The following is a 27869-nucleotide window of genomic DNA, read 5'->3' on the forward strand; positions in this document are numbered from 1 at the left end:
AAGAGAGGAGGAGAGGAATAAGGCAGGGCAGAAGGGGTGCCCGGGCTCCCTGTGTGAGAGAGCTGCTTCAGTCAGCCCAGGACAACGTAGCACCACCTTCCACAGGGGCCTGAGTCTTGCCTGGGCCGGGTGTCCGGAGCAGCTCTGTGGGCTGCAGGCACCCATCTGCTCAGTGAGAGACAGGTACCCTGCAGTGATGGCCAGACTGCTGGCCAAGACCTGCTGCTCCAAAGGGCTTTCTCAGGCTCCCAGATGCCCCCCTGGGTTGGTGGCTGCCAGAGCCTGGAGTCACAGGCCTCTCACTGCCTATATGCCTGAAGCCGTCGCCTTCCCCAGACCCAAGGACCACCAAGATTTGTACAAGGTGTCAGTGGAGCATAGTGACACCTTCTGGGGAGCACTAGGAAGGAGCCGGCTCACCTGGATCACCCCCTTCCACTCTGTCCAGGACTGTGACTTCTGCCAGGGCAGAGTCTCCTGGTTCCTGGGTGGGCAGCTGAATGTGACAGGTAAGGAGGGAGATGGACATGGGATCCTACCAAGTGCCTGCAGGTGCTTCTGTGTGTGTGGCTTCAGCCCTGGGAATGTAATGGAAGAGCACAGAGTTAAAGGTCTGGAGAGAGGGGGATCCCCAAAAGGTCCAGTTGGTCCTGCAGTGACTGTAGTGTAAGGTTGTGGCTGGCCCTAAGGAAGCAACTGGGTTTCACTGGAGAGGTTGCAGCTGGATTGGTGTGTGCTGGGAGCTACGTGGCTCTCCCTCAGCCCCTGTGGATCCCACAGCAGTGCAGTAGCTCTGTCCTGCAGGAACCACAGGCAGTAACATCAAACCCTGTGCATTCAGCAGGCAGGGTTGCACTGGGTCATTCCTGCTCAGTGAAGGCAAGATGTATCCATAGAAAGCAAAATGCAGGAGAAATGAGCCATACCGTCACTGCTGTTTTGGGAGGCTCTTCTGTGGACTGGGGCTATTGCCTTAGGGGGGCCTATCAGGGGAAGACACAGGGGCTGGTGACAGTGTGTCCTGCTCACGGTGCTGTTGGTCCCAGTGTTCAAAATACGAGACAGACCTCTGAGAAAACAAAATCTTACGTAATCTATTTGGAAAAGAGAGCAAGAGTTATTTGTCTTTGGGATTTGACATCTTACTGTTTCTCCTTTTATATGCGTTTCTTTCTCTCCTGGAAAACTACAAATGGTCAGGAGAAAAAAAGGTGGTATGCAAACTGGGGCTGCTGCATCATCCCATGACTTTAGCAGGTTTAAGGAAAACAGAGAGCGGAACAAGGCTTCTGAGGAAACTGCAGCTGCCAGCAATGTGGGAAACTTTTCATGGAAGAACTACAGCCAAAGCTTACAATGTCCCTGGAAAGCCAGGGGCTGTGCACTCTGTATTTACCCTGGCTCTTTTCCATCTTGGACAAATGTAATCTGAAGCCTTCCAGGGCAGAGCTTCACTTTGCCCTACATTTGTTATTTAGGAGCACCGCCACTAAAAAACTGCCCTAGTTCACCCTGGAGGCAGCTGCAAGGCAGTACTGAGTGGAATGATGACTTAGTTAATGTTTGCCAGCACTCTGAGGGCACTGGGGATGTGACCTCGAAAGGGACTTCAGGCATTTCTGCTCTGGACTGCATGAGGTCGCAGTTAAAGGAGGAAGCTGATAGTGGGGATTGGCAGGTATTGGAGTGCTGAGGAGCGTAACAGGCTTGGGATGGTGCTTGTGATCTCCTGGCTGGTATGCACAAAGGCTACCCAAGGTGAACGCTGAGAAGACTCACACACAGCCCTGACTTTGACCTGAAAATGGGACTGCCAGTGCTGGCTGTATGAAAAGTAAGATGTACTGAGGGCTGCTCTGTCAATGACTCTGGGTTTTCCTTTCCAGTGAATTGTCTGGACCGTCATGTCCATGTAGCCCCGGACAAAGTGGCTTTAATCTGGGAGAAGGATGAACCTGGAGAGGAGGTACGGGTGACATACAGGTCAGTAATTACCTCTCAACATATAAGAGGCATATTGTAGCATGCATGAACACTGCACAGGGCTGATCTGCTGATGTCTGTCATGTGAGGGAATGAAGCATCCCTTCACACAGATCCAGAGTGTGGTGGTTGTTGGCTTGCTTCTGCTGATCTGAAACTTCAGCCCACCTCCTGATCAAATCTTCTGGGCCCTGCGGAGTCCCTACCCAGCTGGGGAGGCAGATATAGGCCCCTTGGGGCAGCACTGTAATGCTTACAGGTAAGACACACAGGAAAGGCATGTATGTGCCTTTCCACAGAGGTTCCTGTTATCTAAACTTCTGGGTAAGTGGTCTGCAAGAAAGGCCAAATTCACAGCTGCAAATGTGTTGAGAAACCCCATGCTCATCCTCATGTCAGCAGTGCTGCTGGATTTGGCTCTCCAGGGGGGCTGCCTGTCCAGCCCTGCTAAGTTAGTCTGGGGCCCCCACCTTCCAGCTTAATTTGCCTGCTCTCTGAGCCACTGCCACAGAATTCACGTAAATCCCTCTGCACACAAAACAAGTCCCTCTGTCCTCTCTGGCTTCAGGCCTCACACGACAAATATGACCAGCCACCCCTGCCAATCCCCCTGTATGGAGAGCCCTTCCATAAAATGACTCACTGACAGCCAAGCTGTAGTTTCTGTGAGGAACACCTCTTGGGAGAAGCATCTTTCTGCTCACTGCTTTCCTACAGCTGTTGTTCTTGCTGGTACAAGCTCTGAAGGATTTGACCTCAGCTTTAGCAAAGCACGAGATCCTGTTTTGGGGAAAGATATCTAACTTCTCACATGTAGCCTGCAGCTGTGCAGGGTAGCGTGTCACAGCGGTTGTACAGGTTGGTAAGAAATGTGCAGGCTGTCATTGGGAAAGTCAGCTGAGGTGTTGTCGGTTTGCTGAGCTAGAGAAATTGCCAGTGGCTGTTGTTGCAGAGAAATCATTCTAATTTATGTCTTTCCCATAAATATTGGCCTATGTTAGATGCTGTCTTCTCCATTCCTTCCCACTGATTTTTACAGCTCTCCCATGGTCTTCCAGAGTGAGGAGGGCTGGGGTGTGTAGGGATACCAGCTGTGTCCTTGTGACTCTGAGGCCCCCCATGTTCATGCACGCAGACAAGATCTGCAGGAAAGTCTCTAACTGTGTCATTGCTTCTTTGGGCAGGGAACTGCTGGAGCTGACGTGCCGCCTGGGAAACACCTTGAAACGGCAAGGGGTGAAGCAGGGTGACAGGGTGACAATCTACATGCCCCCGTGCCCACTGGCAGTGGCTAGCATGCTGGCCTGTGCCCGCATTGGGGCTGTGCATGCTGTGGTGTTTGCTGGCTTCAGTGCAGAGTCTCTCGCTGACAGGATCCGGGATGGTAAGAGCCAGTGGGTAACAGTGACGTATTTCCCTTGGGGGACAGTGCTGAGCTTGTTGGTTCAGCAGCTGGGGGGCTAAGGGTTGTGTGGATGGCAAAGGTTTTCTGAGTAAGACTCCCTGGGCTCTCTGAGGGTATCCTGACATAATGTATTAGCCATGGAGCAGGTACTAGCAACCCAAGAAATGGCATGAGCTCACTAATTACCTTCCAGCCCATGGGATGAACTGGTTTTCTCTTTCCTCCATGGGACTGAAGGACTGGGATACAGTGTCTCCTGTAAGGGGATGCAACACAGGCAGAAATGAATGGGAAACCAAGATGCAAAGCTGCTGTTTTTGCTAAATGAAGGACATGGGTACCAAGGCCTGGGAGACGGAGAGAGAGGTGAAAGGTCATGGTAGAGCCAAACTGCTCTGTGACTGGTGGACAGGGGCAGAGTTGCTTATGTGGCTCTTCTGTCTTCTGCAGCCCAGTCAGAGACTGTGATTACGGTGAACCAGGGGCTAAGAGGTGGCAAGATTATTGAGCTAAAGAAGACAGTGGACCAGGCTGTGAAGCAGTGCCCCAGAGTGAAACGGGTTCTGGTTTCCATGAGGACCACCAACAAGGTTCCCATGACAGCCCTAGATGTGCCACTGGAGGAGGTGAGAGGCTGCCCAGACACTTCTCCTGGGCAAAGTGCTTGCTCTGGGTGCAGGAACACTGGGTGGAGAGAGGATTTTACCTGGCTATGGCAGTTTTGCTGGCATTGGCACAACCTGGGCACATTGTTCCACAGCAGCAGTGGCAGTCAGAGCTGCACACAAGTTCAGGATAGTCCCAGTAGCCATCAGGACTGGTGTGTCTTCCCACACTACCAGCCCTTTACTGTCAGGGGCAGGCAGTGCAAGCCAGAGCACGTAGCAGGGTGGACAGCGGCCTAGAAACACACCAGACATGGGCTCCTACTTTGTGAATCCAGTCTTTGACTGCCACTGCACTGTCACACATGGGTCTGCTGGCAGACCTGGCATGTGCCTGTTTTCCAAAGCACAAAGGGTGGCTATGCCAGCATGGAGTGTGACTTCTGAACAGGTGAACCCCTGTCATGCATTTCTTCTGGCTCCCTGAAGCTGCACAGCAGTCTCCCCACCTCTGCTCATTGCATCTCCAAGCAATTATTGATAGAGAGGCTTCCTGGAAGACTTCTGTGCTAGTCAGAGCAGTGGCAGCATAAAAATAGCTGCTTCTTACTCAGCAGGTCTGCTCTGGCTTGTCAGCTCAGCAAGGCAAAAGGGAGTTCAGGCTGCTGAGGAAGGTGAGCGGAGGTGCAGAGGCAGGGAGGATGTTTGTGGGGAGCACGGCGGCACAGGTGCTCAGAGGAGAGGGAGACTCGGGAGAGAGGTGCACAAGCAGGCATGGGGACAACACAGGGGAAGGCTGTGAGACCCTGAGAGAACTGCTGTACTCTTTCCTGCAGGAGATGATGAAGGAGGATGTGTGCTGTGAGCCTGCTGTCATGGACAGTGAAAACATGTTGTTTCTTCTCTACACATCAGGCAGTACTGGCAAACCCAAGGGCTTAGTTCATTCCCAAGCTGGTTACTTGCTGTTTGCTGCTCTCACACACAAGGTAATGGATCCCAGTCACAAAGTGCTCATGAGCCGGCAGTTCATAGGCAGTGCAGAGAATAGACACGCTCCTTTTTGTATTATGAGCTCATCTTTTTCCAGTGCAAAGCCTCTGGGAAGCCCTCCAAGCCCCAGCAGACCACATCTGCCTACAGATAGTGCTCCATAGCAGGGTCTCCCAAACACATACTGCTCTGAGCTACCTTCTTGTCTTTCTTCTTTCTTGCATTGTCCTATACTAAACAGAACTATTGGATAGGATGCTCAGCCTTGCAAGAGTAATTTTATATTACTGGGCTAGGAGGAAGAAGCCAATTTGTTCCTAGAAACTGTGGCTTGCTTTTCCTAAGTGTAACTACCTCAACTCACGTGGGAGATCAAAGGCAGTGCTCCTGGGAGGAGCACATTTGACAACAACTGTAAAAGCTGGTGAGTGCCCTCATGACAAAGGGTCTATATCTGAAGAGTGTGGGTCATCTTTGGGAAGATGAAGTCTTTAACCACAACACATGCCCAAATCAAACTTAGAACTAGATAAAAGGGCACTGAGCCCAGCACAGGAGATGCATTTGGCTGCACGAGTGGTTGCAAGGAGCATTCTAGTGACATAATATGAGGCCCCATGTAAGAGGGAGTTCTTAGCTGAACAGTCCCTTAGCTTTGGATCTGGCTCTTCCTGAGCGTGACTGCAGTTCCAGTAGCGCCTCAGACCACACCCTGTGACAAAGCAAGCTCAGGGCTGGCTGGGTCTTCTCTGTCAGCTGGGAGTGCTGAAGGCCATTCCTCATGGGGTATGTGCCAGAGGTGTGGAAGCCCTTGGCTTTCCTGTGAGCTAAGCTGTGCCCATAGTGATGGGTGACCCTCTCAAGACCATCAGAGCAGGTTTGCAAGAGCCAGGGCTATCATTCCAGAATAGCAATGCAGGGGGTGAGCAGCATGGGGCCATGTTAGCTCCCAGGAGCACTGCAAACCTGGACACAGGGCTGACATGTTCAGATCCCTCAGCTGGATGGGGCAGACTGCTGCTACCATAACTCACTGCTCCACTAAAAAGAGACAGAGGAACCAGGAGAAGCTTCCATTATGGCACCTCGGAACACTTGAGGCCCCAGAGTCCCCAGATGGAAGTCAGCAAGAAGTGAGAGGGTCTGAAACCACAGAAATCACAGGAGACAGCAAGAAGTGATAGGCTAGTGGGAGAGTGGCCCCTAGGAAGCTTTCCTGGCACTGAGTAAATGAAATGAAGAAGAAGAGTGCTTTAGGAAGCTGTGTTGCTGCCAAAATGACAGCACTCAGCTCTGCCCTGCACAGGGCAGTCATCATTCCTTCATGTTCCAGCCTTGCAGCCAAGGGTCTCACAACGAATAAATGGGGCAGTGGGAAGAAGAGCTTGTTTTGCTTTTTGCCTGCAGGCACAGCACTGCACTCACCCAGCTGAGATGGACAGGTTCCAACTCTTGTGGGCAGGCTGGGGTTGTTCTGGGCCAAAGCATCACATGGTCCCTCTGCTTGCTGCGTCACTGCTCCTGTGCTGGGCTCCTTGCTGAGCTCAGGGTTTTTTGAGTGTTTACTGTCCATCTGGAGTCCAGCAGTGCCTACAGGAGGCTCATGGAGTCCTCTACCACTTTGCCCTTGCCTACAACTCCTCTCCTTCCACATGGTCATGTAAGTACAGAGGCACCTTCCTTACCCAGAAGGTTCTGTTTTGATGCTACAGAATACTTGGATCAGCCTTGTCTAGATACCAGCAAAAGGAACACAGGGTGGCTATGCTAGCATGGAGTGTGACTTCTGAACAGGTGAACCCCTGCATTTTTTCTGGCTCCCTGAAGCTGCACAGCAGTCTCCCCACCTCTGCTCATCGCATCCCCAAGCAATTATTAATAGAGAGGCTGTATCTCTCCCTACTGGAAAAGAGCAAATTTGGCTGTGGGGTTTTTTAAGTGTCTGTCTCCTGCACTTTCACAGTTTTGTTTTGGTTTTTTAACTTCAATTTTATTTAATTAATTTATTTTTCTGTTTTTTTAAAAAAACTCTTTGAAAGAAGAAGGTGTTTCTGCAGGGGTGGTAGGAAGACAGAAGACCACAATCATGTTAGGGCTGACTGCTCCCTGTTGTGCCCCTTGCCAGGGGTGCAGGCCCAGGTGAACCCTCAATGCCTCTCTTCTCTTGTTCAGTACGTGTTTGACTACCAGGACAGGGACATCTTTGGCTGTGTGGCAGACATTGGCTGGATCACGGGACACACCTATGTGGTCTACGGCCCCCTCTGCAACGGTGGTACCACAGTCCTTTTTGAGAGCACTCCCGTCTATCCTAACCCTGGTGAGTGAGGTGACTCAGGGGAGCTGGGACATTCCACAGTACCCTGACATCCACAGCAGGCAGGGAGCTGGCAGCCTGATGCCAGGACATGAGCAGCAAAGGCTCTGTTGCCTCAGCAGCAGACTGTGGTCTGTGCCCAGCAGAGAGCTGCAAGGGGAAGAGTCTTGTCCTCTGCAAAAGACACCACTGCTGCTTCTCCAGGGGTGGAGCTGTTACTCCCTCTCCCTCCCTGCAGAAGGAACGGTAGCAGAGCTACGTGATGTGAAGAAAAAGGGGCTGCTGCTGCTCCAGAACTGCTTCTGTCCAGCCCACCATGGGATTAACTTGGCTGAGGATCCTGGCACTGCTAGGAGAGCCTTTGCTCTCACCTCTTCTTTCTCTGCCTTGCTGCTGGGCTGTGTGGATGCTTACTGGCCCTGTTTCCATTCCAGGCCGCTACTGGGAAACAGTAGAGAGGTTAAGAATTAACCAGTTCTACGGGGCACCCACTGCCATCCGCCTGCTCCTGAGATACGGCGATGAGTGGGTGAAGAAGTATGACCGCTCTTCTCTTAAAGTGCTTGGCTCAGGTAAGTGCATCAGCACGGGCTGGAGCAGCAAATCCTTGGGCATCACACTGTGCCTCTTCCCACAAACGCCAAGAGCAGCAGCACACAAGACCCTAAAATCAAGAGACTGCACTATTTGGGGATGGCTCCACAAGCAGGACCTGGGAAGCTCTGTCCTAAACATGGTCTTTCAGCTCTGCCCCCTTGTCTTTCTCTTTGCAGTGGGGGAACCCATCAACAAGGAGGCATGGGAATGGTACTTCCGTGTGGTTGGCGAGACACGATGTCCAGTAGTGGACACTTGGTGGCAAACTGGTGAGATGCATATGATTCCTTGTTCCAGCTTCTGCTCTCCCAGGCTTTAGGAGTGACCTGCTGCTTTGCTGGCCAAGTGATAATGGTTGTTGCTGACAGTCTTGTTATGAGCAAGGCAGTAAGGGCCCATGCACACCCAAACATAAAAGAGAAAAACGGCCTTTAAAGCTAACCCAGGGGACAAATACGGGAATTTGAGGGTACATCTCAGCAGATCCCTGCTGAACTAAATGAGCACAATCATCCTTCTGCAAAGTTCCTTCCCCAGCTCTCTGGCAAAGCCAGCCCCAGCCTGTTCAGTGTGTAGTAAGGGACAAGGCAAAGCCTGTTGGCCAAGAAGTGCTACTTGGCGTTCTTCTTGTCCCTGACTTTGATGAGCATTGCAGTTTCTTTTCCTTCAGAAACAGGAGGCATCTGTATCTCACCCCGTCCTTCTAATCCTGGAGCTGAAATCCTTCCAGGCATGGCTATGAGACCTTTCTTTGGGATCAGCCCCTCCCTCTTGGACGACAAGGTACATTTATAACCAGCAGTACAGCCCCTGGCTCAGCCCCCTCTCCACCAGGTGCTTGCAGTACGTACTTGCTGATGGGAGTGGAGATCTGTAAGCATGTCTCTCCTGCTCATCTCTGCTAGACAGCAACCTTCCTTACTGGAAAGGGACAAACAGGGTCTTCCAACTAGTGCAGAAGTTGAGCTGTTTTCTAGCTTGCCCAGTCCTGGTAAGAGAGGCTGTGTCTGGGCTCCCTGGCACATCTTTCCAAGGTGAGGTAGCTGGGCAGTCTCCCTGGAGGGGCCTGGCATCCCACTATGGGAGGCAGTTTGTTGCAGACATATGCTGGGAGAGACTAAGCCTGTCTTGTTGAAGTGAGGAGCACAGGACCCTCCTCACTGCCCTCCCTGACATTTCCATCACAGGGTTGTTAAACAGGCAGTAGCTAAACAGCCCAAATACTTTCAGCCATGCTTACTAAAAGGTAACTATTTTACAGGGAAATGTCCTTCTGGAAAATGGTGTCTCTGGAGCTCTTTGCATCTCACAAGCCTGGCCAGGTATGGCACGAACGATTTACAATGACCACAAGAGATTTCTGGAAACTTACCTGACTCCTTATCCAGGTAAGGAAAACATGTGGCAGGACACTTGCGCACATTTGGTTGGCTACGGTTGGGTCTACTCGCTGGCTTTCTGTATGGAGGCAGGATTCAGGAGAGCTGGTACTGCTGCTTTGTTCTTCCAGAGACCCTCCGCAATACTGAGGCTTTTCATCTCCCCAGGCCTGATATCACAGGACTGCCCCTCACCAAGCTTATCAACTGGATCACACATTGTTTTAAGGCAGTGGATGTGTCCTTCTGCCCCGAGTCCCCTTGAGCACAGATAGACCTCTTGCTGCATCTCTTGCAAACTCTGTCAGCCTCTGTGACTCACCCAGAGGCACTAAGCAAGCCCAAGAGTGTGTGTGTCTTGATGTGAAGCAAAGAGGAGAAGCAGCAACACCACGGGCACCCACACTGGAGCAAAGTGCTCCCAGCACATGGTGATGAGAGAGGCAGGGCATTAGCCAGTACACTGCAGAATGAGGGCAGGAGCCTGATGATAGAGCAGGTACCAACAGAGGCAGAAGACTAACAAGGAAGGTAGGCACCTTTACCCTGAGCAGTTGAGGAAGAAGCAGAATACATTGGCCCTGCAGCCAAAAGAGAGGAGGAGGGGAAAGGTGAGAGCATGGCTGCTGAGCAGCTCACATGCTCCCTCCAGCAAGTGACTATGGTATGGTTCTGGCCACTGCAGGGTTTTTCTTCACTGGGGATGGTGTGTATCGTACCAGTGAGGGCTACTACCAGCTAACAGGACGGCTGGATGACATCATTAACATCAGTGGACACCGGCTGGGCACTGCAGAGGTGGAGGATGTTGTGGTAAGAGGTGTGGGTGGGAGGTAAAACCATCCAAGGATACAGCAAAGGTGCACTGGTGTGTTCAGAAGGCCTCTTTGAAAAACCCAGACAGAAACACGTTGCTGCTGTGGCAGCAGGGAACAGTCATACAAAGTCTCACCTGTGGAAACAGCTTTCCAGCCTTTTCTCTCCCATTCTGGCTCTTTGCAGCAAGGGAGGGACAAAGACCGATAGTGTTGATTGTGTAAGTGCATGAATCCCAAAGCAGCAATCAGACATGTTAAAGAGGAGCATCTGTGGGACCTGGTGGAGCAACCTGGAGGCACAGAACAAGGTCTACAAGGTGCAAGCCTAAAGCAGTCAGGGGCAGGGGGAAAATACTAGTGTTTGCAGACCTACTGAGGCAGGAAGCAAAAAGGGCAGAGGCCACCTGAGGCCCTTCCTTGTGTCTCTGCATTATTGTGGGCTGCAGCAGCCAAGTCAGGTCAGGGCAGCTCTCAGGTGGCAGCCAGCCTGCCAAAAGCACTCAGTCAAACCCCTGCCCTGTTCTCTTCCAGAATCACCATGTGGCAGTGGCAGAGTCTGCCGTCATTGGCTACCCACATGAGATCAAGGGAGAAGGTAAGATGCTTTCCTTCATGCCCCAAAACATCTCTTCTGGGGCTATGGCACTGCAGTGGGAAGTGGCACTGGTAGCAATGCTGTGTCCACACCATACAGTGTGTTAGCAGGGATCTCAGCACAGCCATCACAACCTGCACCTGCACTACAGACCAGCTAGGCTTTGCATAAGGTGGCAGCAGCAGTGCTTTTATGTGGCCAAAAGCACTCACAGTTTTGGCTACAGAGCAGCCCCTGAGGCTACCAGCAGAGAGGGACTCTCCTGGCACTAGATCCAGGCAGGGTCTTAGGGGCACGGTATGCACAGTGCTCAGTAACCTGGTGGTCCTTTTGTCAGGAGCCTACGTGTTTGTTGTGCTGAAGAAGGACAGTGGCTACACACAGGAGTCTCTTGCTGCCGAGCTACAGGAGCTCATCTCAAAGAAGATTGCTAAGTACGCAGCTCCAGATTATGTTCAGGTAACACAAGCAAACTGGTCCAACACCCTCACTGGCAGACTGACCAAGCCCTTTCCCTCAGCCTTGACTCTGCTCCTCACCATCACAGGTCACACACCGGCTGCCCAAGACACGCTCGGGTAAGATTATGCGTCGGGTGCTGCGAAAAATTGTGGAGGACAAGGCCAGTGAGCTTGGGGACCTAACCACCCTGGACGACCATGAGGTTGTGCAGCAGATCATAGAGGGACACAAGCACCTTGTGGAGCAGCAGAAGAGCCACTAGCTTGGTTCTGCCAGCAGCCACCTCCTCTTCCTTCACTGCAAAACCAGAGAAACATCCAAAAAAGCCACTAAGCAAGTGGTGGCCAATAAGTGCTCAGATCACACCTCCACTGCAATCTTGGACTGACCTCTCCACAACACAGAGATCCTCAAAACCTGTCTCCACACACCTATGTAGACAGCGGAGAGAATATGATGCATCATAGGCAGAAGAGTAAGGGGAGACAAGCTGTTTCCTCCCATGAACGCAGAGGGCAAAAAGCCCTCCTTGAGGCTCCTTGTGCCTTGCAGTAGCAGCAGAGGTAGCAGCAGGCAGGATGTCCAGCCCTGGACAGGGATACTACTCCTACCTCTGCTCTGCTTTTCAGCAATAGTCTTGTCCAGGACCATTGCCAATACACAAACATCTCCTCCAAAGCAAACCCCAGAAAGAAAACACACAGCAGTCTGGTTAACAAATACTGACTCTTCTCCATAAAAACAGTTTGAAAACAGGCCCTGGATTTTAATACAAAAATGTTCCTTTCACCTGTAGCCATGTGTTACAAGGAGAGCAGAGACATGCCCCTTCCCTGTGCCAGCATTCTCCCCTTGTCTCCTGCTGGGGAACACAATTCTTGACAGAGCCACAAGGTACATAAATCTGTTCTTTGATACACAGCAGAGCTGTGTATCAAAGACAGAACTCCTAGCAAGGCACAGAGGGCAGAAAAGAAGGCTGCATTCTAGCCTCACACCACTGCATCCCAGACTAAGCGGAGGTTTCTCTGGCCATTGTTTCTACAAGGCCCATGAGGCAGGATCTTCTCTCAGGGCAGCCTAGCAGCTCATCTCCTTTCTCCCATGAGAGCCAGGGAGGCAGGAGGAGGCTGGGAGAAGGATGACACAGTTGTGTCTACTCTTGGCAGAACTCCACACCATGAGTTCAGACATGCTCTGTGTCCATCAGCAAAATCCAGAACTGGTCTTGCACTGTTTGAATCCCCCACTGACTTGACAGCTGGCTTGGCAGCTCCATGTCTGCTGTTGAGAGCTCTCCCACATGTGTGCAGGTTCTGTGGCTGGCCAGACAAAGGCACGTTTTTCAGTGTCCTTCCCCAGAGGGGAGACGCTTCATCTTCTCACATCGAGTGAGCTCCCATCTTCCCTCCCCATGAAGTTTCAAAATCCAGCTGTGGAACTGCAATTCAATAACACAACATTGACGGATATCTCTGCAAGCGCATGGTCCACCCACAGTGAGGTCCTCCAGCCTTAGTCACTCCCCTCTGCTTGCCAGAGACCCTCTCTACCTCCTCTATCTTGCCACCACGAGGGAGGCATGGAGCGCTGCCTCCCTGTCTCACCTTTTCCAGGCTGGGTCTGTGTCCCACGCTGATCAGTGTCATGCCCAGCTGAAGGCACAGACGGTACAGCTCATGCTCCACCTCTTCTGTCAAGGCGCTGGTGGCTTCATCTAGCACTGAAAGAAAAGTCATAAGCCCCACAAATCCTCTCCCAACCAGACATCTCCTGTAGGCAAGAGCAGCAACTCCCAAGAACATTTCATATATTAACTGGAGTTCACCAAGAGCATCTGCAGAAGGCAAGTGAGAAACATAAGGACTCTGGTATTCCTCTGGCACAGCTGGTGTCAGTCAACTAGGAAAGCTGTCCTTCCCCTCAAGTGCTTGAATCCATCCAAACCACACCATTCACCTCATTCCTCTCCCTCAGCAGCTGCCAGCCACTGCCTCATCCCCATCATGGTGAAAGCCAAGACATGACCTTCTCCAGGCAGACCACGTGCCAGAGTGCCAGGCTGAACAGCAGCCAGTGCACTCTTCCAGTACAGATCCTACATAGAGCATGTAGGATGGCCTGTGGCACCTTCCTGCCCATTAGGGGTAAATACTACAGACATGGAGCAAATAAATTCAAATCATCTCTACAGCTTTTAGTTTGCAATCCACAGGTTCCTTCTGCCCAGACAGCACTGAGCCGTGCTACAGGCTTCAGGGGAAAGAGAGGTACTTACATGTACTAACCTGCTACTGACACGGGCTTTGTTTACCCACATCCAACCTGGCCCTCATGACAAGTTCTCAGCCCAAGCCCCCAGCAGAGACTAAGGAATTGGCCCCATTAACTAATCACAGATGCTTCTGTGGCCTCTCAGGACTGTTTCTCCCACTGCTCCTTGTCTTCTTTTGCCACATCAGGGCCAAACTTTTCATACTGCCTCACAACCCTACAGATGTTCACGAGCTTCAGATATGACAGCTGCTGCCACACTCCCCAACACATGCACTTCTTTACACAGCAACTGGAGAGCAGGATGACAAAGTTCTTCTTCTGGTGCCATTGGATGTGGACCATGAACATTAATCACTAGTCCCCTAAGAAGAAAATGTCTTTGATACAGCCTCTTGATGTACCACCCTCCACACAGATAATGAAATGTTTTCACATTTCACAAATGAATCCTCTATGTGCTATGCTGATAAAATAATGGCCAAGACAAAGCATGTTCCTAGCACAAAAGAGATTTCACTGTCTCTGTACCAGCTTCTCTATATATCAAAGGCCTTGCCTTTTTTCCCCCCCCTTTTCTTTTGTAGTCAGTCACTCACCTGCATATTTTGGCTGGAGGTAGAAGAGTCGTGCAAATGAAAGCCTCTGCATCTCCCCCGGCGACAGGATGTCATACCTGCAGCAGGGTCGAGATTCAACACCTCCCTCAAGAAACAGAGCTCGTTTGCTGAAAATCTTATGGCTTCTGATATCAGAGACCAGCAAATAACTGTTCTTGTGGGTCCCTTGTGCCCCCCTCCATGCTGGGACTGGCTCTGCACCCCTGTACACAGTCAGCTGCCTGCAGAACACCACAGCTGGTGATTGTTGGCATAGATGCTTGGAGCATGAAGGCTTTACTCCTGTATAGTGTCCACATCTCACAGGACACAGATTGACATAGATACATCCAGCAGCAATGTGCATCTCCTTAGAAGTGTTCCCCACTCAGAAATCACCCAAATTCACACAGACAGTGAGATCCCTTACCAGTTCCAGTCCACCTGCTCATCCAGTCCTCCAGCCCTTGCCAGCAAATCAGTCTACAGAGAGCACAGCAGATTTTTGAACACAGTCCCCAACCCTGTCAGCCTATGGCCCTGAGCATAACTACCTCCTTCTTGCCAGTTTCCCTTTCCCCACTTTTATCTCTCCTCCTCTTTCTGTCCCATAGACAGTTGTGTCCCAGGTACAGACAATGTCCCCACATAAGTTCAGCACACAGTCATGCTGTGCTGCGACAAAAAATCATCCCTTCTTCCCTCATTGGTGGTACCAGGAAAGAAGGCAGCAGTGCTACCAGTGACTCACCAGCCCAGCCAGCTCCAGGAATTGCACAATCCTCTCATCATCTGCAGACCCTAGGGAGACAGCCATACAGCATAAGCAGAAGCAATGTGTGCTGAGGCCACTGCTGCATGGAGGAGTTGGTGGGACAGGAGGGAAGAACTGGAGGATCTCCTGAGGTGCAGTGTAGGTGACCTGATCACTTAGTTATACCAGACCCTGGGCTTTGGCACAAATAGCCCCAAAACCTGACCTTCCTTAAAAATGTTAATCATGCCTGTGAGCATCATGCCAGGGGGTAGCTGGGCTCCACAGATACACCTGAGATTTGCCTCAGTCCATGGCCACAGCCAGAACACAAGGATCCTGTCTTCAACTGCCAAGGCCCTGCCCAACAGTTGCTCTCTTAGAGCTGAGACTGCACACTGCAAGTGGTGGAGCCATGGGAACGGGGTTCAGGTAACAGCTGGCAAAAGGACCCTATGTGGGAAGAGGAAAACCTCAGGGTGAGTCAGCCGTGGAGCAGAACATACACTTGAGCTGGTACAGTCAGCATCAATGGAAGTTGAGTAGAAGGGCTGTGCATCTGCCATGGACCTCTCTGAAGCTGCTGGAGAGCCACAACAGTGGATGATGGCTGTAGTTACTCTCAAGCAAGACTGTGACTCCCAAGTGTTTGAAAGCAGCAGGTAACACTGCTGGACATCTCCAAGCTACAGCAGACCACATGTGGTCTGGCTTTGAAAGAGGGCAGGGGAGAAAAAAGGGTCCACATATTCTGACCACGACAGCGTGTGAGTCCTAGGACATCATTTTGAACAAGTGGAATGGTAAAAGATGGAGGTGGATTAAAACTGAGATGAAGGCAAACATGGCTTGCTGAAAGTCAGGCTGTACCAAACAAATCAGATGTATCCCAACAGCAACATACATCATGTCTAGCACAGCAGGAAGAGCATGGCCAGCTTGTCCTCATTGTACTAAGAGAGCAAATTCTTATCAAGTAAGTACGCTCCCTCACAAAAGGAAGGGGACACGGAGTTGACCTTAGCACACACTAATCTTCTAGGGAACACCAGAGCAACAAAAGCAAAATGGATGAGTGTTCCTGATGGGACATGGCAGGGGAGAAGCGGCACTGGGTACAGGACAGTGAGCCAATACCACAGCATTGGTTAATTGCTCTAATGGATTTCCACAAACCTGAAAGTGGATAGATCTCCTTCAGGGGATAGATCACCTGTTTAAGAGAGCAAAAGAAACCATGTCAGAGGAACATGGACACTGTCCATCAGAGACGCAAAAGCATGAACTCAGGCACTAGGGAAGGAGCAGCCAAAGGCATTCTCCCTCTTGAAGGTCTGTCTGCACCCCATGGGTTTGCAGGACATGACCACAGCTGGGAGCAGAACTGAGGTCAGAGCAGAGCCAGACCCTGGGCTCACCTGCTCACGCAGACTTCCATCAGTGAAGAAGGGCCGCTGTGGTAGGAACACCACTCCCCGGGGGCCAAAGCAGGTCAGCATCCTGATGCTCCCTGCACAGAGACATTCATCACACCTGCAGTGCCAGGCAGCAACTCCCCATTGCCCTGTGTAGTCCTGTCCCATGAAGCAGCCAACAAGACCCCACAAAGTGTGTTTGCAACACAGAGCAAAGCAATGAGAGCCAAAGACTGTGACAGAGATGGGTGGCTCAAATCAGTGGATCAGCGACACATTCACCATCACATGGTGGCATTGGCCTCACAAACTGCCACACTGCCACCTTCCAAACTTGGGGTAGCCTTGAGTGAGAAAGAGAAGGCTGAGGCAACTAGCAGACCTTACCCTGTGTGCTCTCCCAGAGTCCTCCGAGGACCCTCAGGAGAGATGTCTTCCCTGTACCAGTGTTTCCCACAATCATTACACTGTTTCCTTGTGAGATCCTGAGGCTCAAGTCCTTGATGAGCAGCTTGCCAGATGAGGGTACTGAGAGTGTCACTTGCTCCAGAAGGAAAGCTGTGTCCCTTGGTGCTGGGTCCTCCCCAGAATGGCTGCTGGGCCACCACCAAGACAAAGAACGAGAAATCCAGGGGTAAGCGACCACGCTGAGATTGGCAAAGATCAGGCACCTTAGACCTCCTGTGCCACTGTGACAGCAGCCCTGCCCCACAAACCCTGGGAATGACAATTCACAGTGAGCACTGCCTGCTCCAACCAAATGCATGCAACAGACCGTGACACCAAGGGCCACCTCCATCCCATGGCAACCCCACACTCTGGCATGTAAGCTGCAAGCCAGCCAGATGCTGAGAGGCGACTCACCTGTCCAAATCCCAACTGGTTCTGGCTTCTGAATAATTACCATTTTTTTTTCTGCCAAGGCTCAGCAAGGTCTCCTGCAGTTCACCAATCCTAGACACACAAGAGGTTGCATGAATGCCAGGACAATTCCAGCAGCCTCTTCACAATATCCACACTTGCCCATGCTTGCACAAGAGCAACTGTTTCTTTGGTTTTTTTTAGCACAGACCTGGGCAGTCTTGTCCTGCACTTCTCTTTCCTCCAGAAATGCGCTCACAGATAAGCTCACCTGTGTGTGTAGCCAGCAACATCAGTCACAGTGCTGGAGAGATCTATGAGCTGGCTGAAGCAGCCAATGAGGTAGATGGAAACAAAGGCATTCTGGGGAGAAATCACAGAGTACAGGTCAGTACTGAGCTGGGATCCTGACCCTTATTCCATGACTCCAAGGAGGCAGCCAAGGAGTCCACACAGGCCACATCAGCTGTCTCAGCAAGATGAATGAGGGGTGGTGAAATCACCCAGGATGGTGGGAGTGAAGATGACCACATTTGAAAGAAGCAGGGCTTCCCTGCTCAGTACAGCAGTTTTTGCCAGGTGGACACATGTCCTGTCACCCAGGGATGGTGTTTGCAGAGCGCCTCCTGGTCTGCCTAGGGCCCAGCATGCTACCTCAAGTCACACGGGTCCAGGCCACCAACCCTCTCTCAGCTCCCTATACTGCTCAGAGCAGGGTGTCTCAGCCTGCAGTGCACACCTAGCTATTTTTAGCTCTGCATTCTCATCACAAGGCAGTTTTGAGTATCTGGTAACAAGTCGGGTCAGGAACGTGAATGCAAGCCAGCTCAGCCTCACTGAGTGGCCAGGCTCACCATGGGCAGTAGCCCAGGGCATAACCCAGACCCACAGCACTGGGCAGACCCCATCCCCACCTGCACTGCTGAAAACCACAGACTTTCCGACCTCCCAGGTTTTTTTAGACACAGAGGTCTGAGGTAGGAAACTCTTATGTAGATGTGTCCTTGACAGTTCTCACCCCCAAGTTAATCATAAACCAGCTGGCTACAGGCTCCCATTTCCATTACATACTAGGTAGGGACAGTCTAACCTGAAGATCACATGCTGCAGCTTATCTAGCCCCAGGACCACCAGCCCCACATGAAACCTCCATCCTCAGTGCCTGCTCACCCTCCACAATGCGGTCACAGAGGTCATTCTCAGCTCACCTTGCTGACAAGGGCACTGAGCTCTGTTGGACTCAGGTCGCCGTAGACCCCAGAAAAGATGGGAATGGCAATGACCACGTAGCTCAGGATGCTGCCCAGATAATCAAAGGTGTTGATCCCAACTGGGCACAAGCACATTGAAAGAAGACAGTGAGTTAAAGTAGAAACCTCTGTCCCAGCCAGGCCCAAGTGCTGACCCTGAGCCCAGAGGAAGAGCCATGTTCTTGCCTCAGCCCTTTATGATGAACCAGAGCACACCAGAGCACAAAAACCCATTTTGCAGGATAGCACAAGCACCAGAGTGAAAATCCATTTGCCAAGCAAAAAGCACTTTAGGGCAGGCCCCTGAGCAGAGAAACATCATCCAGACACACGACTCAGGGACTGCTATGGGGCAAAAGCCGCTTTGCCTGCTTGTTGTTACGCTTCAGTCAGGGGCCTGACTGACTCACAGTAAACAGGAGGGGAGGGCGAAAAGGAAGCTCTGGGGTGAGCTGGTTTGCCATGAAGTGTGTCTTGGGAGCACACAACAGGCAGAAAGACTTAAGATCCCAAATTCCCAGAGACGCTTCTCTTCACGGTTCTCCCTCCCATACACTGCTCAGAAGCTCACTATGCTGCTGAGATCAGGAAGAGCTGTCTTTATAGGGGTCATTTAAAGCCAAAACCTGGACTCAGCAAAAAAGGAAGAACGGATATTTTCAGGGGACAACTATGCTTAAGGGACAGACTCTATAGGAAAGAAGTTTCCACAGCTCCTAACCACATATACAGTCCCCAAATCTCAAGCCCTTCCCTCTTTTCTTGGCCTTTGAACACTTGACCCACGAAAAGCCAGATTCTGGGTCCTCCACAACTTTACCTCTTTATGAGGCTTTTACACAACAGGATTCCCATTTAGCACTGCAGGAGGCACCCTCTGTTCACCATTGGGGCTTTCATGCACCAGCAAGACGCAGAAGAAAACACAGCACCCACCCAACCACTCTACCAGTAGAGTTCCCCAGCCTGTGGGCCACCACAATGGAGTTACCACACACCCCACTTCACCCCCCAAACTGCCCACTCACTGTATAGCCACAGCTCCTTGCCTATCAGCTCCCTCTGGGTCTTCAGCAGGCTCTGCAGCCTCCGGTCTGTGCGCATGTGCTCCACTCGCCCAGCCCTGTAAAAATAAGATTGCAACATGCCACAGACATCCCAGGACCACGGGCTTTAAAACTGAAGCTTGGAACAGGCCTGGCACCTTTGCCTCCAACTAACAAGCTCTTTATTGACCAGGAACTGAACAGCCAGGACTGCCTTCCTGAAGAGTATCATCAAGGAACTCTGGCTGAAGCAAGGAGTCCTGCAAATCTCTCCCAGAGCCCAAGGCTGCTGCTGTTGCAGCAGGAGGAAGTGAAGCCAGGCCAGACACTGTCAGCGAAGCTCCAGCCTGAAGCAATACATACACCAGGTCAAACACAGTTCCCAAACACAGCCTGGTTGGAAAAGAGGGATGGCACTGCTACACAGCTGAAGCCAGAACAGAGAGGGCAGAGGAGAGCCCAGGGGGTGATAATCAGCCCACATGGCCTGCATGGCCAGCAGCCTCAGTCCACCTCTTCCCATTCCCCAATCCACAGGAATGGGACAAAGGCAAGTCCTGAGCAGTGCAACCCCCAGTGTGGGTACCTCAGCCCCACAACTCCCCCTTTCCCAGGGCCATCTCCATCAAGCCACCCACCACACAAGTTAGTGGTGATGCTCCAGTGGCCAGGCTGAGTCAGGAGCAAGGAGACATCTCGTCTCTAAACCACCACCTTTAAGCAAGCGTGGCAGCTCCTGCTGCTGCTTTGCAAGACCTGGGCTGCCCTCAGGTGGCAAAAGGCAGAGAGAGCTCCACATCTCACTTTAGACTCCCACCCGCCATGGCAGCTATTGCCCCTGACATCCAACACAGGCTTGTGCCTACTACAAAAACCACACTCCCACCATGGTCTATGCAACAGAGGAGTCACTAGGGCCCAAGAAGATAAGGCCAGAAGCAGCACAAAAACATCCAAATTCAGATTTCTGAAGTCTCATTTCTAAAGATTCTCAGTTCATAGAAAAATACATTTTCTTTCTCAAAAATGCATCTGGTTAGAATTCAGTTTGGCATTACTGCCTTACAAATACAGCTCAGGTAACTACTGAGCTGCAATCTTTGCTGTCCATGTATTAGGAAAGGACAAAGCCTTGGATACAAGGAGTTAAAGATGAGAAAGGAACTAGAGACCAGAGCTATTATTCTGTTGCAGATGAGGAGAGATTGCTGTATTGGCTTCCTCTTTTCCTCAAATTCACTTCACTTTTAAAGCAAGTTTGCCAAAGGCTTAGTAACAAAAGAAGTAAAAAGGTGGCAGTGCTCTGCTTCTGTTTCTTCCTTTACCAAAACAAGGGTTAGGCAGTTTTAAGAGGACAAGATGACAAGCTAGAGAAATCGAGCAATCAAAACCATCCACTCACCACATGCTCCTCCTCTTGCAGGATTCTAGGAATGCAACCTTTTAAAAAATTCCTTTATTTTTAATTACGATGCATACCATGAAAAGGCCTGATTGTGTGCCACTCAAGTTATAGTTTCACATAAAGTGAAGCTTTTCTACTAAAACACTGTACTGAACCAAGACATTCTGTTTTCTGGTATAATAATCCACTTTCCATTTTCTACTTAGAATAAAAAAGTTCAAGATTGTGAGGGAAAGTACTGTATCTTAAATAAAGGCATGTATTTAGAGTATCTTTTCCATTTTTCCATTAAAAAATTATCACCAACCAGTAAGAATCAATCAGTCCACAAGAAAAAAACCTCAGACTTGCCAGTGCAAACCAAGATTGATTTCAGTTACTTAAAGCAGTTTCATGCCTGTCAATATAAGTTGTTATGATATCAGTGATTTTGACTCAAACCACTGTGAGGACAGCACCACAATACTTGAAATGCCCACACATTACAGCATGAAGGAGCCAAATACAGATCACAGGCAGGGAAGACCAGAGAGAGGACAGGTGCTACAATTCCTGGAAGAAGTACAATTTCACAACATGCAGGGCAAAGGCAGACTCATGACAAGAGAGAAGCTACAACAACCTCCTGCCACTCCAACACAACTACAGCACATTCATGGCTCTTTTCCTGGGTTCTCAGTATTTCTGTGAACCAAGCAGCAGCTCAACAGGCTTCAGGGCATCACTAAAATGGGGAGGTGCTGCCGGGCTCCTGATAGGGTGCTCAGCTCTGGGGTGAATGGCACTGAGCAAATTCAGAGGACCAGTATAGCATTTGGAGTGTCAGGGCACAGACTGACCAAGAGGAGCAAGAAGAGGTAAGGTGGCTAGGTAGCAGCTAGCACACCCACAGAAGACAGGCAGGCTAGCAGCAGCAGGATGTGGCCAGAAGGAGCATGCAACAAGTCCTCAGAGGAACCAGATGCAATAAGACTTTGAGCAATCTTCCAGGCAAGGACCTGGCAAAACATCAGTAATGGTCTCTAAGCCAGCACCAAATCTGTATCCGCATCTGAGGATGTTAGAAGGGGGGGCGAAGGAAAAACAGTTGTCTCCAGTTGCTGTGGATTATTGCTGCAGATGATGCACAGAATGCAAAGAACAGAGTGTCAGGGCTGTGTGATGCTGCAGTGGAATGGAAGGGACAGAAAGCTCTGGCTGCAGACAGAACTTGGGCTCCCTTGGGATACATGAACACAACAAGGATGCTCTGAACTGGGACAATCCTTTTGAGGATACAAAGAAATTAAGACTACTAACCTGTAGAAAGCAGCTGGCTCTGCATTGACACGAATCTGCATGTGCTTGAACCTGTACAACCAAAAAAACATTGTAATTGTGCATAAATGCTCAGTGAATTATGTAGCCAAACCCATTTCTAGAGGAAACTTGTCTTGCATGTTAGAGCAGTGATCTGACACATCTCTTGACAGAAATACTCAACAGGCTTGAAAGGCACCAGAAACCAAGGCTTAATACAAGGTGCCATCATTCAGGGCCAGCACAGTGGTGTACTTGTTTGGTATCCTGCTCTCTGCACACATCATCTTAGCCCTTGGGCTTACTGTCTGCTGGTAGTCCGGCATCTCCACCATACAAAATCACAGTAGCCAACTGCCCTGGGCTGGGTTCCCTGTGCCACAACAGCTGATGCTGCTGTCCCTGGGTGCCCTGAGCCCCAGAAAAAGCTAAAAAGCCCCTGCTACACACACAGCCAACCCTGCAAGCAAGGGGGAGGAGGTGAGTTACAGAGCATATGGAAAGACTAGGCTGTTTTAGGAACCCAGTGAAGGCAGGGGCGAAGCAGACACCTGATTTCTGTCAGTAGATACAGTTTACTGAACATGCATCTGCACCCAAGGAAGCTCCACGTGCAGTTTTCTTCAACACATCCCTAGCAGAAGCACCAACAAGGAGCAGGCAAACAGCCTGAAGACTGAGCTGTGAGACTGAACCAAGGGCGTTGCCTGCCATGACACAAGGCTGTGAATGGTTGGCAGGGGCTCAGTACACTGACTTTGAGGCACTGTTGCACAGGTAGCCTTCTCTGAGTGTGGGGAAAAGTCACAGACAAGAGAAGTAGCTATATACACAGCACTGAATGGGGACAAAACAGAAGCTTTCACAGGAGCTGCCAAGGGGCAGTGAAAACACAGCTCTGCTGGGACTCACCTGAAATCCCCCTCCAGTTTTTCCTGCTGCACAAGTTTAGACACAATTGGGCTCATCAAAACTTTGTTAACCATTGTCCCAATGACGAAATACCCAAAGATGCTCACTGGGCCTAGCCAGCCTGTGCTACAGAGGAGAAAGAAAAGTCAGCTAATAATCCAAACAAAAGGATATTCCCGTGCCATTAAGCTCAAGCAGTCAGAGCCCTCAGCTGTCACCTCTTTTGGCTTTCACAGAAGTTTGTGAGCCAACATGTGCATCCCCAAGGCAGAATTCTCTTCAGAGAGTAGAGACCATTCACCCATGTGTACAAATATCTGTCTGGGGAGTTGTAACATGGGTGGCAGGCTCCAAAAAAAGAACACAGAAAAGAGGCGTGCAAGCAGGACCAGGATACATCCTTACCTGTGAAAGCACTGGTATGTGTAGTAGGCCAGTGTGAAGGGTGAGATGACAAGCTTGCTGGCCATGGAGCTGAGCTGCCTGCAGAGCCTCTCCACATCCTGGCTGATGCGCTGGTCCCTGCTCAACACAAAGAGCCATTGACACTGTCAGAGACCAGAAGCAAGAGCCAGTACTAAATCCCTAACAGGGCACAAACCAGGCTGTTTCATTGCATGAACGTAGGAGAGGGTGCAGGTGAACAACCTTGCCTGAGAAGGACCTGCAGCTCCCCCACAGGAGACCATTTTCATGGCCCAGCAGGACCCACCCACGGGCCTTCTTGGCACCCAGAAAGAACAGCTCTTGCCATTGCTTTCACCCTGTTCATCGTATTTATCCCTTGTTCGACTTTCAACAACATTATTTAACAGTTGTACTGAAGGTCTCTGCATCATTGTCCTTAACTCCTCTCCTGGAACAACCCCCATAGTATGAAAAACTACTGACTGTCCCCCTAACATTTAGTACTGGGCTGAGATGTCATCAGACCCACCAGGACAGGCTAGGGCATAGGACAGGCCTTCACCAGCTGTTGGATATTTGCAAACACTCCATCAAAGCTACCCTTCCACAGTAGCTGGTCCCTTGGCTCTGAATGGAGTGCCTCTGGTCCCTTTGCTGCAAGGAAGGAAGTGCTTCCACCCACCCCAGCCCCCAGGAGCAGGAAGCAGCACACCAAGCTTTCTCACCTCACTGGCAGCAGGCACATAGGTGACAAACCCTCAAATCCCATCTATCCCACTGCTGAGATGGAGTTGCACTTGGGGTAACTAGGAAGAATTTCAGTATATTTACTCCCTCAGCACTTCATCTGTCCAAAACATATGGATGAGGGCTTCAGCCTGCTGTGCTAAGCTCTGGTGGAAAGGCCATAACTGAATGTTGGAGTCAGAATTAAGAGCAAGGATGGACTCCTGGTTAGTCTCAATGCAGATACAACCACAAGGACGTTAATTTCTCAACACTTTAGCAGTTCAGGAACAGCAATGGATTTAATTCTGGGGCAGCCCTCACCCTGACTGACCTTACAGTCATCATTTTTCCTTTTCCTCAGGCTGTAATTATTCCCATAAAACTGTAACTTAAATTGTGCTATAGTCTCATAGGAGAATATTGCTTTTTACAAGCTATTAAGCAACATGAAATGAAAACACATGAAACACATGGAAGCATCAACTCAAATGCCCTGCTAGGTGCTGCGTTTGTATGCCACCCAGAACCCACTCTTCATTCCTTCGAAGTGGATGATTCCACGCATTTAACACTCAGTTTGCACTGCATAAATGGGAGGTCTCTTTATTGCTCTAGTTTGTTCTTTAAGTACCTGGTACAGGGAAAAAACTCTAGTCAAGGAATTGCAAGATTAAGAGAATTTTTGCAATGGCACCAAAACCACACTAAACAGCAAGACTGAATGTTGGAGCAGAAGCAAGCTGTAATGAGAAATACTCCACAGTAATCCCACACATTTGGTCTGCAAAGGTCAGGAGAGCTGTCTCTTTTGCTGCAGAGCAGACTGACCCAGTTGTCTCCTACATTTCACTGCACAACGTGAACAGGTTCCCTAGTTAAAAATAAATCTGAGCAGAATAATCATGTGCTGAGAGACCTCTGTCCCCGACTTCCCCTCCCACACCCAAAGAAAAGGACAGGCATGCAGGAGCTTCTGGCTCCAATGTGCTGCACTGCCTGGGAAGTGCTGCATGCCCTGGGGACAGGCATGGCTTTTTAACCTCTCCTTGCAACTCCAAACCACTGCAAAGCACTCTCAGAAATGAACACCTAATGATAATGGGAGTAAACCCAACAGCAACCTGGACGTGCATGAGCTTGATGATGATCACCAACTGCCAAACGTGTAGAGCTGTTTGACCCAAGCTGAGCCCTCTCTCCTTGCTTGCTGCTCCCCCTTAGATACCCATCATGTCTTTTTGCAGCAGCCACACAAACCACCCTGCTCTGCAACGGAGAAGCAAGGGCAGGCAGCCAGGAGCAACAGGCAGAAAAGTGCAGAGGCTGCTTCAGTTCCTTGAAGTTACTACTATTAGCAAGAGTTAGGGGTCCCTGCAAGACAGCAATTTTTCCCCAGGACCCTGGGTATGGTCTCCTCTGGTGCCATCAACATGGGAAATGGCACCAGTGCAGTGACTAGACCAGAGGTCCCCACTCCAGCAGAGGAGAGCTTGGCCTCTCAAAACAACTGTATAACACCACATGATTTGGAAAACATTACCTCCTGATGTCTAGTTTTTCAGCTAGTATTTAATAATAACTTTAAATTCTGGAGGGGGGAAAAAAGGCTTCTACACTGGGATTAGCTCAGTTGGTTAAAGCATGGTGCTAATAATACCATGGGTTCAATCCCTGCATGAGCCATTCACCTAGAGAGTTGGACTCAATGATCCATGTGGGTCCACTCCAACTAAGAATACTTTGTGATTCTGTGACCTCTCACATGATGTCTGACATAGGATCTTTAGCTCTTCACAGTACACAACTATGACAGCAGTGCCCTGTGTGCAAGGACAGGCTGCAAGGCCAAGGTCCACACACAGCTCTGAGGAAAGGCATTTGACCTTTGCTGCACGCCCCAGGTAGATCAACAGCTCTGCAGTAAGCAGGACAGTGCACAAAGCAAACTGGAGAGGGACCTCTCAGGGGTGGGGGGACTGGGATCTGCAAGGATAGACTGAATCCTCCTCCTCTTATATTTAAAGTCACCCCTGACACTTCCTTCCTAGGAACAGGAAAGGGAAATGTGGCCCTCATACAATGCAAAACAAAGCCCTTCCTGGATGTGGCTCTTATGGGTTATTAAACCACTAAAAAACCAACTGAACTGTGCTCGGCTGCAGATTCTGGTGTTTGAAGTTCAAACAGAACAGGGACTATCCTAATACACTGGCTGCATGAAGGTAAGGAGTAGCACTGCTGACTCCAGCCAGACCCTTTGCAACATCACATAGTGTTAAGGGTTGAGTTTGCAGACATGTTTTATAGCAGCACTGGATCCCTGTTCCGATGGGCATCCATTTTCCTCTCAACTGAAACATCCTGCCCCCAAAACCATCACAACCGCCAGTCACAGGAGTTCCCAACAACAGGTATCACCTCCCACCAGGGCGGAAGAGGATGCCTAGATTTGTGCCTAGATGGTAAAAGCTTCTAGGGCTCAAGCCCCTACCCAGAGACACAGAGAAGTCTGAAAAGGGGTGCAGCAGCCCTGGAGAAGCCAAGCAAGATACTGAAAGAAGCTGCCGGCAGCCTACGGGTTATCGATGTCTTCACGCAGCACGTGCAGGCTGTAGTAGACCTGGCCTTGGAAGTAGCAGCTGTGGAGGTATTCAGTGAGGGATTTCCTCCAGTTGATGTACATCATGTTGCAGATAAACTGGTCGAAACTTTTTAGCTGGAACGAGGGCAAAGAGATGGATGGGAAGAGATTTTTCAAAATTAAATAAAAACTAGCATTTTTTACTAGTGATCCACTTGACACCTAATGGGGCATGAGCAGACTTGAATCCTTTGTGACCAGGATCATGCCAGGAGCCATGCACAGCTTTCCCTTCCTCTCCCAAGACACATGAGCCTCTGGTCTTACCGTGGAGTTCACAATGATCAGAGTCACGGCAACGGCAGTCAATGTTTTGAATCCGGAGAAGTCCTTGTTCCCTAGGACCTCATAGTACTGGCTGGGGATGACGCCGACCTGGTAAATAACCAGCTGCTCTGGAGGAGAAAGGCAAGCAGGGGAAGGAATTGACGGACAGCGGTGACAAGGCAAAGTGGGGGACCACAGGGAGCAGGCGTGGGGTGCAGCCCCTCATCCCCACCACCCAGGCTCACCCAGCAAAGCGACACCGAGCAGCGTCAGGAACATGAGGGCGCTCGGGGAGGGCCACCCAGGAAAGAGCACGGCCAGGAGCCGCAGGAACCGCCGCAGGAACAGCCCGTCCAGCCGGGAACCAGCCCTGCAACAGAGGGAGACGCGGGGACCGGCAGTGAGCTCGGGGGTCCCACCCCACATCCCCTCCGCCACGCCCCGGCCCAGCCCGGTCCGTGCTCACCGCCCACGGGCCCCGGCGGCCCCAGCGCTGCCGCTGCCCCCCGCCATCGGCACCCGCCGGACCGGACCGGCCGGGCCAAACCCGCCCCCGCGGCCGCTTGACATGAATATTCATCACCGCTCCTCGCCCGGCATCAGTCCCGCTCGCCCGCACGGGGGCGGCCGCCGCTGCCGCGCCCTTCCGCGCTCTTCCGCGCAGGGCGTCACCATAGAGATCCCGCCCGCCAGCACCGCCTCTGCCGCGCGAGGCCGGGAGCGAGCGCCCCCTGGCGAGACGCCGCGCTGACCGCGGGCACAACGCCCCCTGGCGGCGCCGGACGGGTGCGGGTGGTCAGCGCCCGCCCCGCCCGCGCGGTCCCCACACGGCGGAGCCGGGCGGGTGATCCCCGC

The 27869-nt window shown here is 51.1% G+C and overlaps 2 protein-coding genes across 6 annotated transcripts; one reads left to right on the top strand and one right to left on the bottom strand.

Moving 5' to 3' along the window:
• Positions 1–11943, top strand: LOC138111686 (acetyl-coenzyme A synthetase 2-like, mitochondrial). Its single transcript, XM_069017882.1, has 14 exons — positions 1–509; positions 1887–1983; positions 3168–3367; positions 3839–4014; positions 4830–4982; positions 7159–7306; positions 7738–7875; positions 8077–8169; positions 8571–8683; positions 9162–9288; positions 9965–10092; positions 10629–10692; positions 11030–11151; positions 11240–11943. Exons 1-14 carry the CDS (start codon positions 197–199, stop codon positions 11414–11416), a joined length of 2049 nt encoding a protein of 682 aa, XP_068873983.1. The 5' UTR covers positions 1–196; the 3' UTR covers positions 11417–11943.
• ABCD4 (ATP binding cassette subfamily D member 4) lies at positions 11867–27690 on the bottom strand. 5 transcript variants are annotated; one of them, XM_069017878.1, is made up of 19 exons: positions 27598–27690; positions 27260–27384; positions 27015–27142; positions 26683–26822; positions 23375–23491; positions 22970–23095; positions 22058–22108; positions 19336–19430; positions 18266–18387; positions 17329–17420; positions 17061–17150; positions 16584–16792; positions 16200–16291; positions 15958–15994; positions 14779–14828; positions 14458–14510; positions 14028–14104; positions 12762–12877; positions 11867–12595 (listed from the first exon to the last, which is right to left on the bottom strand). In XM_069017878.1, the coding sequence occupies exons 1-19, from the start codon at positions 27687–27689 to the stop codon at positions 12500–12502; spliced, it is 1908 nt and encodes a 635-aa protein (XP_068873979.1). In that variant the 5' UTR covers position 27690; the 3' UTR covers positions 11867–12499. The 5 variants fall into 5 exon arrangements, with proteins under 5 accessions (XP_068873979.1, XP_068873978.1, XP_068873977.1 ...); XM_069017877.1 differs by lacking the exon at positions 27598–27690 and adding an exon at positions 27481–27573 and having other exon boundaries at positions 16584–16789; XM_069017876.1 differs by lacking the exon at positions 27598–27690 and adding an exon at positions 27481–27573.
• Between the last annotated feature and the right edge of the window lie 179 nt (positions 27691–27869).

The sequence above is a fragment of the Aphelocoma coerulescens genome, chromosome 5 (genome assembly GCF_041296385.1).
Source record: "Aphelocoma coerulescens isolate FSJ_1873_10779 chromosome 5, UR_Acoe_1.0, whole genome shotgun sequence".
Taxonomy (NCBI): Eukaryota; Metazoa; Chordata; class Aves; order Passeriformes; family Corvidae; genus Aphelocoma; species Aphelocoma coerulescens.

Coding starts and splice junctions, on each gene's coding strand:
- LOC138111686 (XM_069017882.1), top strand. CDS start 197: ATGGCCAGACTGCTGGCCAAGACCTGCTGCTCCAAAGGGCTTTCTCAG. Junction 8,684..9,161: donor CCTCCCTCTTGGACGACAAG/GTACATTTATAA, acceptor ACTATTTTACAG/GGAAATGTCCTTCTGGAAAA. Junction 10,093..10,628: donor CAGAGGTGGAGGATGTTGTG/GTAAGAGGTGTG, acceptor GTTCTCTTCCAG/AATCACCATGTGGCAGTGGC.
- ABCD4 (XM_069017878.1), bottom strand. CDS start 27,689: ATGGTGACGCCCTGCGCGGAAGAGCGCGGAAGGGCGCGGCAGCGGCGG. Junction 22,109..22,969: donor AAACTGGAGGGGGATTTCAG/GTGAGTCCCAGC, acceptor TTGGTTGTACAG/GTTCAAGCACATGCAGATTC. Junction 15,995..16,199: donor ATGGAAGTCTGCGTGAGCAG/GTGAGCCCAGGG, acceptor TCTCTTAAACAG/GTGATCTATCCCCTGAAGGA.